Source organism: Eulemur rufifrons, chromosome 24, assembly GCF_041146395.1.
Source record: "Eulemur rufifrons isolate Redbay chromosome 24, OSU_ERuf_1, whole genome shotgun sequence".
NCBI lineage: Eukaryota > Metazoa > Chordata > Mammalia > Primates > Lemuridae > Eulemur > Eulemur rufifrons.
In genome coordinates this window covers 9,396,049-9,411,454 of record NC_091006.1, presented here as the reverse complement: position 1 = coordinate 9,411,454, position 15,406 = coordinate 9,396,049, and the positions used below count along the sequence as shown (strand labels likewise).

General features: G+C 39.8%; 1 protein-coding gene across 1 annotated transcript; it reads right to left on the bottom strand.

Annotated features, from left to right (window-relative positions):
* Positions 1-766: 766 nt before the first annotated feature.
* On the bottom strand, positions 767-13,402 carry LOC138374749 (zinc finger protein 221-like). The gene is given in 7 exon segments (XM_069457857.1): positions 767-1,282; positions 1,284-2,754; positions 7,229-7,321; positions 7,478-7,604; positions 9,684-9,766; positions 12,193-12,290; positions 13,299-13,402. Coding segments are annotated over 5 exon segments (1,791 nt in total). The 5' UTR covers positions 9,699-9,766; positions 12,193-12,290; positions 13,299-13,402; the 3' UTR covers positions 767-1,197.
* Positions 13,403-15,406: the final 2,004 nt, after the last annotated feature.

Genomic DNA, 15,406 nt, shown 5'->3' with positions numbered 1-15,406 from the left:
AAGCAATTCCAAAATGCATATGGCTGGCCACCAGGAAGGCCAAGATGGAATTCTAACCCTGGAGAGGAAGCTATTACCAAATAGGTACAATAATTTCTTCATTCAGAGAATTTTCAGCTTTACTCTTAAGAACTTTCAACTGATTGAACAGGCTCACCCAGATTACCTACCATAATATACCTACTCAAAGCAAAGTGATTATGGAGTGAATATCTATGAAAAACTCTCACAACACTTAATGTTTGATTAAATAACTAGGGATTGTAGTCTAGACATATTGCCATTAAAATTGATTATCACATGATCTTCATCAGCAGAAAACTGTTTAAGGGAAAAATATTCAGTACATCATAATACTACAGGCATTAGAAATTATGTTGGAGCCAAATTTATTTAAAAGAAAAAAACATTTAACATTAGCTTCAAATTGGAACAATCTGATTAGAAACTTTTGTTCCTTGTTTTGTAAAAGTATATACAATTGTTACCTATATGCACACACACTATAGCATGCTTACCAAAATATTCTAGTGACTTTCTACTATCTTCTATTTTCTTCTTTAGATTTTTCTGTACTAATGTACTTGTTTTGAAAGTCCAGGCATTATTCTTTTTTTTTTTTCTTTTGAGACAGAGTCTTACTCTGTTGCCCGGGCTAGAGTTGCCATGGCATCAGCCTAGCTCACAGCAACCTCAGACTCCTGGGCTTAAGCAATCCTCCTGCCTCAGCCTCCCAAGTAGCTGGGACTACAGGCATGTGCCACCATGCCCAGCAAATTTTTTCCTATTTTTAGTTGTTTGGCTAATTTCTTTCTATTTTTTTAGTAGAGACGGGGGTCTCACTCTTGCTCAGGCTGGTCTTGAACTCCTGACCTCAAGAGATCCTCCCACCTCGGCCTCCCAGAGTGCTAGGATTACAGGCGGGAGCCACTGCGCCTGGCCCAGGCATTATTCTTGTAAGTAAAAGAATATAGAAGTATTTTTACTATGAAAATTAAATACAACAACAAAACTATTAAGTTCATGTCACAGAGTGTCAAAAAAAAAAAAACAACAAAAACCAAAAGAAGTTGTGGCACTGGACTGAAATCCTTAAATGGATATCCTATTACTATAGTCATACTTCGATAACTTGGGAAGCCTCCCTCTTTTTTCAAACACAGAGAAAGGCTGATACTAAAGCCCTTCCCACATTTCCTAACATTTGTATGCCTTTTCTCCCATCTGGAATCCTTGATGGGAATGAACTTGTAAATTCTGAGTAAATCTCTTCTCATACTCATTTGACTGGTTTTTCTCGACTGTGTAGTCTTTGATGCTTCAAAAGACATGAGGCCCAGCTAAAACTCTTCCCACATTCCTTACAATTATAGGGTCTCTCCCCTCTGTGGACCCTCTGGTGCATGTCAAGATTATACTTAGTGTTATAGCCCTTCCCACACTCCTCACATTTGTGTAGCTTTTTTCCAGTGTGCACTGTCTGATGGGACTGAAGTTGTGAACTCTGAGTAAATCTCCTCCCACAGTCTTCACATTTGAATGGTTTTTCCCCACTGTGGAGTCTCTGATGTTTCAAAAGACATGAGGCCCAGCTAAAGCTCTTCCCACATTCCTTACACTTGTAGGGTCTCTCCCCTGTGTGGACCCTCTGGTGAAACTCAAGATCCAAGCTCCTGTTGTAGCCCTTCCCACACTTTGCACATTTGTATGGCTTTTCTCCATTGTGGGCTCTCTGATGGGAACAGCGTTGTGAATTAGTATAAAATCCCTTCCCACATTCTTCACATTTGAATGGTTTTTCTCCACTGTGGACTCGTTCATGGATCAAAAGACTTGAGGACCATCTGAAGGTCTTCCCACATTCTTTACAACTATATGGTTTCTCTCCTGTGTGGACCATCTGATGCTTATAAAAAGCTCCCTTGCAAATGAAGCCTTTTCCACACTGCTCACATTTATATGGTTTCTCTACTATGTGGACCATGCAATGACTATTAAGTGCGGTTCTTTGACGAAAGCTCTTACCACATGTATCACATCTGAATGGCTTCTCTCCTGTATGAACCATGGAGTGCCTATTAAGTCTTGACCTAACGCGGAAGTTCTTACCACATATCTCACATTTGAATGGTTTCTCCCCAGTATGGATTCTCTGATGTTCCTGAAGCTGTGAATCATGAATGAAGCCCCTCCCACATTCCTTACAATTATAAGGCTTCTCTTCAGTGTGTAATCTGCAATGGACATTAAGTGATGATCTACGACTAAAGGCTTTCCCACATTGCTCACATTTGAATGGTTTCTCTCCAGTGTGGACTGTCTGATGAGCTTGCAGATGTGAGCTCTGACTGAATTCTTTACCACACACATCACACTTATAGCGTTTCTCTCCTATGTGGATTCTCTGATGAATACGAAGAGCTGAGCTATAACAGAAGCTTTTTCCACACTCATCACATGTGTGAGACTTCTCTCGTGAGTGTAATTGTTGATGAAGCTCAAAGTCAGAGACATCACTGAAGGACTGTTTACACTCATTACATTGGAAAGGTTCCTGATTTTTGTCAGTTGTAGACAGTCCTGCCTCAACCTCACATGGGAAATCACTTTGTTTGGAGAACTTAGAGCTATTTACCATGGAGTCTTGAGACCTGGTTAAGTTGCTAAGAATTTGTTCCCAGATTTGCATGCAGGACAGTTCTTCATGTGGTCCTGCTTTTGGAACAGTCTTCTTCTCAGTTTGGATCTTGCCTCCTATCAGAACACAGAATTAAGAGATGTGGATAAGTGAAGCCTTTGTTCAGTGTTATCAAGATTTCAAACTAAAGACGTGGCACTAAACTTTAACAAACACAAGGAACATTCACTTTGTGTTTTTCAAGTGCACTATAGTCTGTCATTTGCATGCGACCAATTTAGAGCCACACCAAGTCTCATGTAAAATCCTTGAGAAATAAAGACTTAATAGAAAAGTCAATATGATACATACATTTAACCTGTTACTATTTCTAGTAGATTTCCTAGTCAATCTAAAATCTTCCATGAAAAATTACAAAATCAGTAACATTGTATACATAAAATATGAATCAAAAGAACTTTAAGGAAAAGTAATAAAATAATCAATACTTTCTATATTTGCATTTATATTATATATCTTTCTAAAGAAATTAAGCTAGCTAAGAAAGCAGTGTGGACTTCGTCCTCAACATCTGAGGGATAATCTCTAGGATCTTGAAGTGTCATGCCTGAGGAGAGTATCTTTTTCTCCTTGGGTACAAGATGGGTTACTCTGGATAATAAAAAAATATGACTTAGGGTTATGGCTGGCTGCTCCTTTGGTCGGGCCTGGGGGTTACTCATGTCAGAAAGAACAACAATATGATTGAAGGTAGAGACTGATTTATTGCCACATGGGACTTAACCAATAATGGCTGTAATGGAGCCCAGTAATTATTCTGCATACCAGGGCCAGGTGAGCTTTCCTGATTAGCAGTATTCTTGTGTTTAAGTCAACTTTAATCATTGGACTGTAATGCATCCTGACTCTATGGGAAGAGTATAATAGAAGGTCCTCACATTTGGTACGTCCCTGAACTCTATCTTATTTGATTTTTTTTCCTGGCTAACTGTAATATGCATCTTTTCCCTGTAAAAATCCATATACATAAGTATAAAAGCATTTAGTGAGTTCTAGGAGTCTTTTTAGTGAATTACCGAACATGAAGGTAGTTTTGAAAAACTCCCAAGTTTGCAGTTGTTGTGATGTGAGGGCAGTCCTCTGTACACTGTCCCTTTCAACTTTGTAATTGGTTAAGCTCTTCACAATGCTCAATATCAAACACCTAGGAGTGTTTATATCTGCATATTCAAATATTCTTGCATAGGAATTTTGTATGATATATAAAAATACTTAATCTTATTTTTCCATGTTGATATGGACAATAACTTGGGTAGCTGAAATAGGAAAGGGACAGACAACTACAGTTTTGATAGGAATCTGCAAGGCTATATCTGGCAGAGGTACAAAGGAGGATGGTCCTGATGAGACAATAAAAGGTGGCAAGAACCATTTAGAATGAAAAGAAAGTCTATGATGTAGATAAACAGACCTTTATAAAAGTTTTGAAAATGAAGACTACAAACCATTAGTGAGCTGTAAAATAAAGTTAAAACCTGTAATAAGCATTTACAAAAAAGAACTAGAATAGAAATTATCATAGCATCATGACAAGCAGGACAGGTGTCATTACAAGAAATGTCTACTGAAGTCACCCATCGACATCTACACTCATGAAAAATGTTTGTCTGGGTTATAATAAAAGATGTTTCTTAGTGTTGTTCATGCTCATAAAATAGTCAAAATTTTGATCAGGATATTGCCAAGTCCTGAATGAAATGAATCATTCAACTGGAAAGTTAACTTCAAATGGTTGAATCTTGGAAAATATTATTTGTAAGTGTGTACCTATTGGTGCACACCGGAACATGGACATATTTAAGACACTGTACCTTAAAAATAAGGTTTTTGGGGAGAAGGGAGAGTCTCTTTCTGGATATGTATATTTTGAGAGGACAGTTTCCCAATTACTTCTGGGTCATAAAGTTCACCAGTCCAACATACAGCACTAGTTCTTTATAAAAATAAAAACTGTTTAGTCTATTTTCATTAATGTTTTTAACAATTGTATAAAATAAAAATGCAGAAATATGTGTGTTTTTGAAGAAAGATGACCAAAAACATAGTCAACGTTTAGCTGTGTGACTTATGTCATCCCCATTCACATTCTTCCCTCTCTAGAAGGAAGGAAAAACATGGGGACAATGACATGCATATACAATTTGGAAAAGGCAAATGTGCTGCAGATGGGTAAATGTTTCAAAGGAAATGTAGCTGGAAATCAGGAAATCGAGATTTCGTTCTCCACATGTAGGGAAGCTGTCTGAGAAATCCTCATTCAATATGGATTTCTTTCCAGAAATGAATATGCTCCCTACCAAAAGCTCCAGAGTAAGGCACAGGGGAAGCATGTTATTCAGTGTGGTCACAAAAAGAATGCTTAGAACTTTCCATGGCATGTGGGTCAACTGCATACACATAAAACACAATCATCTCAAAGGAAGCCAAGCAAGTTGAAATTGGAGAGACAGCCATCTAACAAACAAAAATATTCTGCGATATACAACTGGCCCTCAGTATATGTGGGTTTGGCATCTGTGGATTTGACTAACAGTGAATCAACAATATTTGGGAAAAAAAAAATATTTCACAAAATTCCAAAAAGCAAAACTTGAATTAGCTGCACTCAGGGTACTGTTTTGAATCCATGTAAATTAAGTGATGTGTAGGCATTGCATTTGTTATTATAAATAATTTAGAGACAATTTAAAGTATATGGGAGAATGTGCTTAGCTTATATCCAAATACTTCACACATATAAGGGAACTGAACATCCTTGGATTTTGCTATCTATGGGGAGTCCTGGAACCAAAAGCCCACAATTACTGTGGGATGAATATATTTCATGTACTCTGATTTGTGTATCATTTACTAGCTATCTCCACAATTCCTATAGACAGTGAAGTCCCCACATACATTAACTCATTCATCCGGATAACAAATACAGATATCTGCCATGTACGGGGAGTAGCGTAGGCACTAACGATACAGCCATATACAAAACAGGTAAACTCCTCCTTCTGGAGATTACATGGCAATAAGGAGAGGGGATCAATAAACAAAAATATATGAGAAAAAATATGTGCAGGCCAAGAAGAGTAAAGATAGAATACTATTTTAAACACAGCTGTTGGAGATGGCCTATGTCATGTTAAACGTGAGCAGAGATCTGAATAAACCAAAGGAGGGGCCAGAAAGTTTTGAGGGGAAAGGGCACTCCAACCAGAGAGAAGAGCAGAATTAAGAGCTGTGAGGCAAAAGCTTTTGTAGTACACAAAATAGTGTTTCCTGAAAGATGTCCAGACCCAATCTCCAGGACTTACAAATGTGTTATGTTACACACCAAGGAGAATTAAGGTTGCAGATGCAATGAAGATCACTTGTCAGCTAACTGGGAAAGAGGAAAATCTTCCTGAGTCATTCAGGAATGACCAGTATAATCACAAGGGACCTGAAAGGCGGAAGATGGAGGCATAAGCAGAGAGGCGGAGGGAGCGTGACTGTGGAAGGATGGTCAGAGATGCAAAGTTGCTGCCTTTGAAGATGAAGGGAAATGAGAGCCAAGGAGTATGGACAGTTCATAGACACTCATAAAAGTGAAGGTTACTTCTCAAGTGCATAGCAAAAAAAAAACAAAGCCTTACAGACACCCTGTTGCCCAGTAAGATATGTCAGACTTCAGGCCTAAAGAATAGAAAGATAATAAATGTTTGTTGTTGAATGTAAGTTTGTGGTAATTGGTGACCAAAAACAGGCAATACAATGTCCTTGGCAGGACTGAGAAATAGCGGGGAGGACAATGCGGCTGGAAATGACAGAGCAAGAGGGAGAGGACAGGAGGTGTAGTAGTCAGAGGGGCAGTGGAGGCAAAGAGCACAGCACAGGGTCTCTAAAAGCCACTTAAAGAGGTTGTAACATTGATAAAAAGCCATAAAGGCTGTTGGGCAGAGGAATGATAATCTGACTTATACTTTTTTTTTTTTTTTTGAGACAGAGTCTCACTCTGTTGCCCAGGCTAGAGTGAGTGCCGTGGCGTCAGCCTAGCTCACAGCAACCTCAAACTCCTGAGCTCAGGCGATCCTCCTGTCTCAGCCTCCCGAGTAGCTGGGACTACAGGCATGCGCCACCATGCCCGGCTAATTTTTTCTATATATATATTTTAGCTGTCCATATAATTTCTTTCTATTTTTAGTAGAGATGGGGTCTCGCTCTTGCTCAGGCTGGTCTCGAACTCCTGAGCTCAAACGATCCGCCCACCTCGGCCTCCCAGAGTGCTAGGATTACAGGCGTGAGCCACCTCGCCCGGCCCTGACTTATACTTCTTAGGGATCACTTTGGCTGCTAAGAAGAGAACAGATGCCAGGGTGGGAAGGGCGGGAGCAGAACAGATGCCAGGGTGGGAAGGGCGGGAGCAGGGCACCCAGCCAGAAGGCAGTGTTATTAATCCAGGAAAGAGGTTTGGCACTTTTGCAGGGCAAGGGAAATGGGCATGGACAGAAGTAAACAAATGGGAGAGTCATGTACAAGGGCACATAGTTGCTTTGTTCTTACTTGAATTTCCTTTTCTATGGGTTGCTGTCTTCACCATCCAAACCTTTTCTTCTCTTAGGAAGTAGAATGCACCTCGGTGAAATGGTTGATGCCCTGTGAACACGTCAAATCGCATCCTTAATCCCAACACATTCTAGGTAAAATTGACTGGAGATATAGGTTCCCACTGTATACTCAAACTTAAACATCCAAGGATACAAAGTCACTGCTGGGACCTGATGTTCCATTACAAAGGGTGGGTGTCCTCACCCACTGACAGCAGGTTCCTGAAGTTCTCCACCATCACATCTCGGTACAGCTTCCTCTGGGCAGAATCCATCAGCCCTAGCTCCTCCTCTGTGAAGACCACAGCCACGTCCTTGAACGTCACTGCCTCCTACAACATCCAACATATGCAACCTCAGGGTCATGACCAGTGATTACTGGGAGAGGGGTGGCACTGAGCAGGCAGAGAAGACAGGTGGGAAGTTGTTCTGGATGTTGAGAGATGTAGGTCAACTTACAGATTTCTCACTCATTCTGTCTCTACCCTGAGAACGACACACACTGATTTTCCTCAGCTCCCCAAGAAGTGCAACAACGAAAGAGAAGTCCTGTACTTTTATATTGGGCAATCACTGAGTCTACTTGTAAGCAATCATATTGGACTCTAAATGCTGTATCCTGGGCTACATGTTATTAGATTCCAATAAATCTTGCTAAACACCCAGGCAACATTTAGCAATTCAGTCCCAACCTGTTTGATAACGCCCAATGTCCCCCTCTCTCAAATTTGAACCCTGGATGCTACCACTTTTCTTTACTATCCGCAAACTGAGAGGCTTATGGTGGTGATCTGCGTGGGACAGCTATGCAGTGGGTCCTCTGTACTCCCAAGGCACAAACTGCATACATTAACTGCAGCATTCAATGTCATGATATGGAACCAACGTGCCTTAGAGCACATCCCAAGGCTCTTTCCTTTCCCAGTCATGGGACCTTGGACAAGTTCACCTACATGCATTAGTTCCTTCTATGTATAATAATTCTAACCTGACAGTTTTTTCAAGGATTAAACAACAGAATATATATAGCATTGGGAAAAATGTGTGGCAAAGATTAAATATTAATAAACATTAGCTATTTTTATATTATTTTTTATTATAACTGTCATTATTGTTATCTGTTTCACCTTATTTCATGTCTGCATAGTATTGCAGGGAACAGATGAACTCTTTTTATCTATTATAAATAATGAATACTTAATTTTACATATCTTTATTACCAAATCTGCAAAGAGAATAATTTTATGTAGATCTTACTGTCCTGATTATTTAAAATAATTTCAAATGAAAATTACAATGTCAAAAAATAAGTACATTTAAATTATGACCATATATAATTCCATGCTGTCTTTCTAAGGTTTTCACTCTCCCTAATTTTTCAAGAGTCCAAGTATCTCTTCATGACTGCAAAGAGCAGGTTGTAAATATTCCCATGTTTTTGGGAAATGGATTAGGAAAAACAATTCATTTTATTATTCTCACTTACTTGATTATATTAATTAATGAATACAATCACTTCTCAAGTTTATTGGCTACCTTAGTCCTCCTTTTTCACTTGCCTTTTAGTGTACTTTGTTCCTACATGCTTGTACTTTTTTCTTTATTCTGTGCAGAAGATTGTTATTTTGATTTTATTTTCCTTAGGTATCCATGTAATAAATATTTTTGTCCCAGGTCATTATTTTTTCTGGTAACACTGTGTAAGGCATCTTTTGCTATTAAGAAATTTAAAGATTTTCTATAACAACTATGGTAATCACTGTCCTTGGGTACCTGGAGTGCTGAGTACACCTGAGTAGGTGACATGTCAGGAAGAAAATAGGTCACGCCTAGGCAGGGTCAGGGAGGAGCTGGGCCACCTGTGAATGTCACCACTCAACAGGGCACTCCAAACACCCACACCACAGGGCACAGGTCCCTCAACAAAGAATTCTCTCTCTCTCTCTTCTTGTCTCTCTTTTTCATTGAGCAGAATGGCTAACATTCCTAACCTCTGGCTTCCCGTCTGACCCTGGTGGGTTTCTCCTATTTTTAGGAAGAAGAAGACACAAAGAACCTCATCATTCTGCTGCTCTGGAGTAAATGCAGGAACAGAACACAGTGACTGGCAAATCTTCTAGTATCACTGGACAGTTTAAATGAAGGCTACCTACTACTTTGGTTAAACTGCTCACTACATAACGGAGTAAGAAGAGATCAGTAAATAAAATACATATAAGGTATAACTGAGGCACGGAGAAAACAGAATCTAGCTCTTCCTGTGTGAAAACTACAATAATATTTGTGTGAAATAGCACACAACAGGTCCTCAAATGCGTGTTGTTCTCCTTGAGTCTTCCCGAGAGAGAAAAATATGTGACGATCTTAGTAGTGAGATGGAATTTTAACAGCAAGAGGCAAGCCCTACTCACCTTGGACATCACCATTTTTCTCCTGTTCAGGAAATTTGTAGAGTCCTGAGTTATGCACTTCGTGGGAAGGCAATAACTTGTTCCTGAAAAGTGCCAAAGGCAGAAAAGGAGACATGAAAAGGTGGCCAGGGATGCCACTCACCAACATGGATGTGCATTGTGGATCAGCACATGAATGTTGATAGCCACATTATTCATAATATCCCCAAACTGCCAATGACCAAAATGCCCTTTCATGGATAGACAAATTGTGGCATATCCACACAATGGAATGTTATTCAGCTATTAAAAGGAATGAAGTACTGACTCAGGCTACAACATGCATGAACTTTGGAAACATTATGCTAAGTGAAAGAAGCCAGTGACAAAAAACCACAGATTGTGTGATTCCTTTTATATGAAATATCCAGAGTAAGCAAATGTATACGGAAAGTAGGTTAGTGGTTACACTGGATTGGCAGTGAGAATGAGGTTCAACTGAAGTAGGCATGAAGAGTGCAATTGGGGGATGAAAATAATCTAAACTGAATTATGGGGATGCTTCCTCCACTCTCTAAAGTCCCTAAAGATCACTGAATTGTATACCTGAAATGGGTGAATTCTATGATATATAAAATACACCTCGATAAAGCTGAACAAAATAATTGTTAATCTACATGTCATTTAACTTAACAAGACTGCATTCTTCATCCATATTCATAGAATACTTAAATTTGAATGAATGAATAACACCACGGCACTCTAGCCCAGGCAACAGAATGAGACTCTGTCTCAAAAAAAAAAAAATTCAATTTGAATGAATGAATAAATAAATAAATGGGGAAGAAGCTCATCTTTACAGCAGAATGCCAACTAATAATGTATCTCTCCATAAGAAATTTTATTATTTTCAAAGCTTTGTGGTAGCTCTAGTAACTGTTGAGCTTCTAATATATTTCTTTATAGTAAATCTTTGTGTGTATTTATACATTTATTTATGAATGTTTTAACAAAATGTTTATCATGCTTTTCTTAATGCTTTCCTTTTTAACTACGGAAACTTCCAAACATGGCCAAGAGAGAATAAACTAGCAAACTGCCATGTTATCTCATCTCATCCTTATTATTCCCATTATTATTATTATTATTCCTATGGCTCTTTCCTGACATTTTAAAACTTTATTTTTATATCATTTCAAATCTATAAAAACGTTGCAAAAATGGTATAAGAAATTCTCATATACTCTTTACTCCAATTTGTCAATTGTTTATATTTTGCCTACTTGCTTTGCTGTTCCCATCAGCCAAATACCACCAGAAACATACCTGCAACCAGAGACAGCTTAATGTAGCTCTTTGCACCAAGGAAGCCCACATACAGAGTACTCACGGGGTATCTTGGTAAGAGGCATTTAGGAAGGGCTGGTTATACAGTTTCACATAACATGCTAGATAATATTAAATATTATACTAGACAATATTGCTACAGTAAATACTAGATTCCTATTATGTGACTACTAATAGTAGTTAATTGTGTTACCTATTAAATGATGCTAGATAACATAGTAGATGTTTTTTTTTTTTTTTTTTTTGAGACAGAGTCTCACTCTGTTGCCCAGGCTAGAGTGAGTGCCGTGGCGTCAGCCTAGCTCACAGCAACCTCAAACTCCTAGGCTCAAGCGATCCTCCTGTCTCAGCCCCCCGAGTAGCTGGGACTACAGGCATGCAGCACCATGCTCGGCTAATTTTTTTTCTATATATATTTTTAGCTGTCCATATAATTTCTTTCTATTTTTAGTAGAGATGGGGTCTTGCTCTTGCTCAGGCTGGTCTCGAACTCCTGAGCTCAAACGATCCACCCACCTCGGCCCCCCAGAGTGCTAGGATTACAGGCGTGAGCCACCGCGCCCGGCCCAGTAGATGTTTTCTATCCGTAGTTTCATATTTAAATTTGTTGTATTTTCATTTAAAATTCTTACAACTGGTTTTTTCCTCAGTTCAAAGTCTAATTTTATATGTTGCCTTTGGGTGTCACATTACTATGATTTTCTTTAATTTGGAATGATTCCACAGCCTTTGTCTTTTTATTCCTGATGTTTTTGAAGAGTACAGGCAAGGTATTGTAGAGAAAAATATTCATTTGGGATTTGATACATTTCACATTCAGGTTCACATTATCCATGGTTGGTAGGATTACCACCGAAGTGGTGAAGTGTTCTTTTCATTGAAACATAACAGGGCCAAGTGATATCGGTTTGTTCCTTCATTGGTGATCTCAACTTTGTTCACTTGGCCAAGATGATGTCTTTCAAATTTGTCTACTGTAACGTACCTATGATCAAATACTTGTGCTCCCTGTGTCTTACTCTGCTCTTTAAGATGGAAAAAAGCAGTACCTCTCTGCAGAGCCACCCTGTAGTGTAAATGTATTTATTTGTATAAAGCCCTTAGAATTGAAGTTAGCAATTAAGGCTTAATCATTATCAATGTGCATGGCAATTACACATCCTACAACAGATATGAACCTTACCGTAAAAAACTGCTAAGTCACACTCACGTGGAGTTTTGCTCTCAGTAGTCAAAGAGTCACTCCCTCTGTCTCTCTGCCGTCCTTTTTGAGAAGTCAGGCTGTGAAAGGAAAGAATGCTGTGAAATACGATTGTGTCACCAATCCTGACAAAATGATTAACTCCTCCCCTCCTTCCCTGGCAGCTGGAGATATCCCTCCCATTCCTAAATACGAGGTCAGAAGGTGCCTGGGATTATCCAGCATCCTGCAAGGATCAAAGAGAAGGGCCAGGGACACTGCAGCTGGAGCTCTGTCCGCAACCTAAGGAATTGGCCGCTTCCCGCGAAATTAACAATAAGGAGAGATCACCACTCACCACGTGACAGGAACGGGTTTTCTTTTCTTTCTTTCTTTTTTTTTTTTTTTTTGAGACAGAGTCTCACTCTGTTGCCTGGACTAGAGTGCCATGGCGTCAGCCTAGCTCACAGCAACCTCAAACTCCCGGGCTCAAGCAGTCCTCCTGCCTCAGCCTCCCGAGTAGCTGGGACTACAGGCATGCGCCACCATGCTCGGCTCATTTTTTCTATATATATTTTTAGCTGTCCATATAATTTCTTTCTATTTTATAAGTACCGCGCGCTAACTGATTGCGCAACTGGAGCTCCTCTTTCTATTTTTAGTAGAGACGGGGTCTCGCTCTTGCTCAGGCTGGTCTCCAACTCCTGAGCTCAAACAATCCGCCCGCCTCAGCCTCCCAGAGTGCTAGGATTACAGGCATGAGCCACCACGCCCGGCCCCAGGAACGGTTTTAAAACTTTCATCTGTACTGCCTCTTTCGGTCCCCAGAACAATTCTATTAGGAAAGTCTTAATATCTCCATTTAAAGAACAGGAAGGAGAAAACCAGAGAGATTAAGTATTAAAAAATCCCCAACGTTATATCGGAGGAATCGGCCTCGCGCCACTAAAGGAAGAAGGCGGATTGGGCGAGATGAGAGTCCCGAAACCCCCAAATCAGGAGATACACCCTCGACCAAGTCCCAAACGCCCCCGGTGACTCAAGGACAGCCTCAAACACAAGAAGCTCCGCCGATGAGATCGCAAACCACCGCCCTCGCCCCTCCAAACCTCCGCCGTGGCCTCTTTTCCCCTAAATCGACAGCTGTTTCATCGAGGATTCCAAGCGTATGTCCAAAAAATTCAGAAGGGCCCACGAGACCAAGAACAACGCAAACCAGCGCAGGAAAAATGGTGGCAACCGCACTCTGGGAGCGGAAGTGCCCGCTTCGGCAAGAACGTGTGGACTACACTTCCCAGAATTCTCCGGGTCTTCCCGCCGGCGCCAAAGTGCCCGCGCGCTCCAGAGCCTGGATGCTTCCGAGATTGCCCAGAGGAAAAACGCCCTAGTCCCTCCTCCTCCTCCGGGAAGTGTTGCGACCATTTGGAGCTTTTTGATTACACTTCTACAATGAAGAACGAATCCCACAGTCCCAAGGTCTTGGGTGGTAATATGGTCTTGCACTGACAGTCGTCCTTACTGTTCCCTGAGTCCTCGAGCAAAAATATTCCATAGATACAAATTCCTCAAGTCTAAATTCCTCTAATTATGACAGTATTATTGGAAAGGGAGCAAGTGAGGAGATAAAATCTTGAAGGAAATAACTGTTCAGGGCTCAGTAGACAACTGAGAAGGCGGCTAATGGTTAAGAGAATATGGTGATATGAGGCTAAAACTGGGTGACCCAGGTAGGATGGTATGTACATACATACAATCTCCCCAACACACCCTCCCCCACCACTCTACTGATAACCACCATTCTACTCGCTACTTGTATGAGGTCAACTTCTTTAGATTCCACGTGTAAGTGAGATCATGAGGTATTTGTCTTTCCGTGTCTGGCTTATTTAACATAACTCGCTCCAGGTTTATCTATGTTCTGGCAAATTACAGGATTTCCATTTTTATGGCTGAGTAGTATTCTACTGCATATACATACCACATTTTCTTTATCCATTTATATATTGATGGACAGTTATAACAGGTCGGTTCCATATCTTGGTTTTTGTGAATAATGCCACAGTAAACATGGGAGTGAAGATATCTCTTTGACATACTGATTAATTGCCTTTGGATATGTACCCAGTAGTGGGATTAATGGATCATACAGTAATTCTACTTCTAATTTTTTGAGGAACCTCCATACTGTTTTCCCTAATGCTTGCACTAATTTACATTCCCACCAACAGTGTGCAAGTGTTTTCTTTCCTCTACATTGTCAACAACACTTATCTTTTTTCTTTCTGATAACAGCCATTCTAACAGGTGTGAGATGATATTTCAATGTGGTTTTAATTTGCATTTCCCTGATAATTGGTGATGTTGAGTATTGTTTCATATAACACCGGCTGCGTGTCCTCTAACTCAATTCTAACACTATCTACCTGGAGATAACATCAGATCCCATAAGTTGAGGCTCAGTCCCCAAAACTGTCCTTCACCTTCAGACACTAGTTGCAGGTCTGGGCCTGTGGAACTTCTGACCAACCAGCTTGAAGCTGGGGTGCCCACAACCCCCTCTTTGGGTTCAATTAATTTGCTGGAGCAGCTCACAGAACTTAAGGAAACACTTATGTTTACTAGTTTATTATAAATGATACTAAAAAGATACAGATAAAGAGATGCATAAGGCATCAGATACTTTTCAGTAACAATGTGTTTTTCAGTGTGCAAGTGTTATTTCTCTAAGTAGAAAAAAGTAAAATTTTTTCTTTGAAAATAAAAAAACAAAAAATACCTCTCCAATTGGTTCAGATGTGTTTAGGATGCCAAACCAAAGCCACAAGGTCATTTGTCTTTATATGTGGCATATATAGTAAAGCATGAAGTCTTTGGTTGATTAATATAGAGGTTGAGAATGACTTTAGACTAGAATTTCAGCATGTGAAATAAATAGGAGATACTGTGGCATTAAATTCAAATTCTTAAATGGATATCTAGTCAATATAAACTTTAATAATGTGAGAAATCTTCCTCCCTTAAACAGAAATGATAATAATTTGTAATATTCTCCTTAAGATATTAAAATGTAGCCAAGGTCAAAGCTGTATTAGGGCAATCCCAGGGGCAAGGAATGAAAAAAGAATTGAAGTGCATAGTGATAATTGGGAGCTGAAAAGTAGGCTTGGGGAATTAGAGTCAGAATTAGAAGCTCCATGCACTTTGGAAGACATGAACT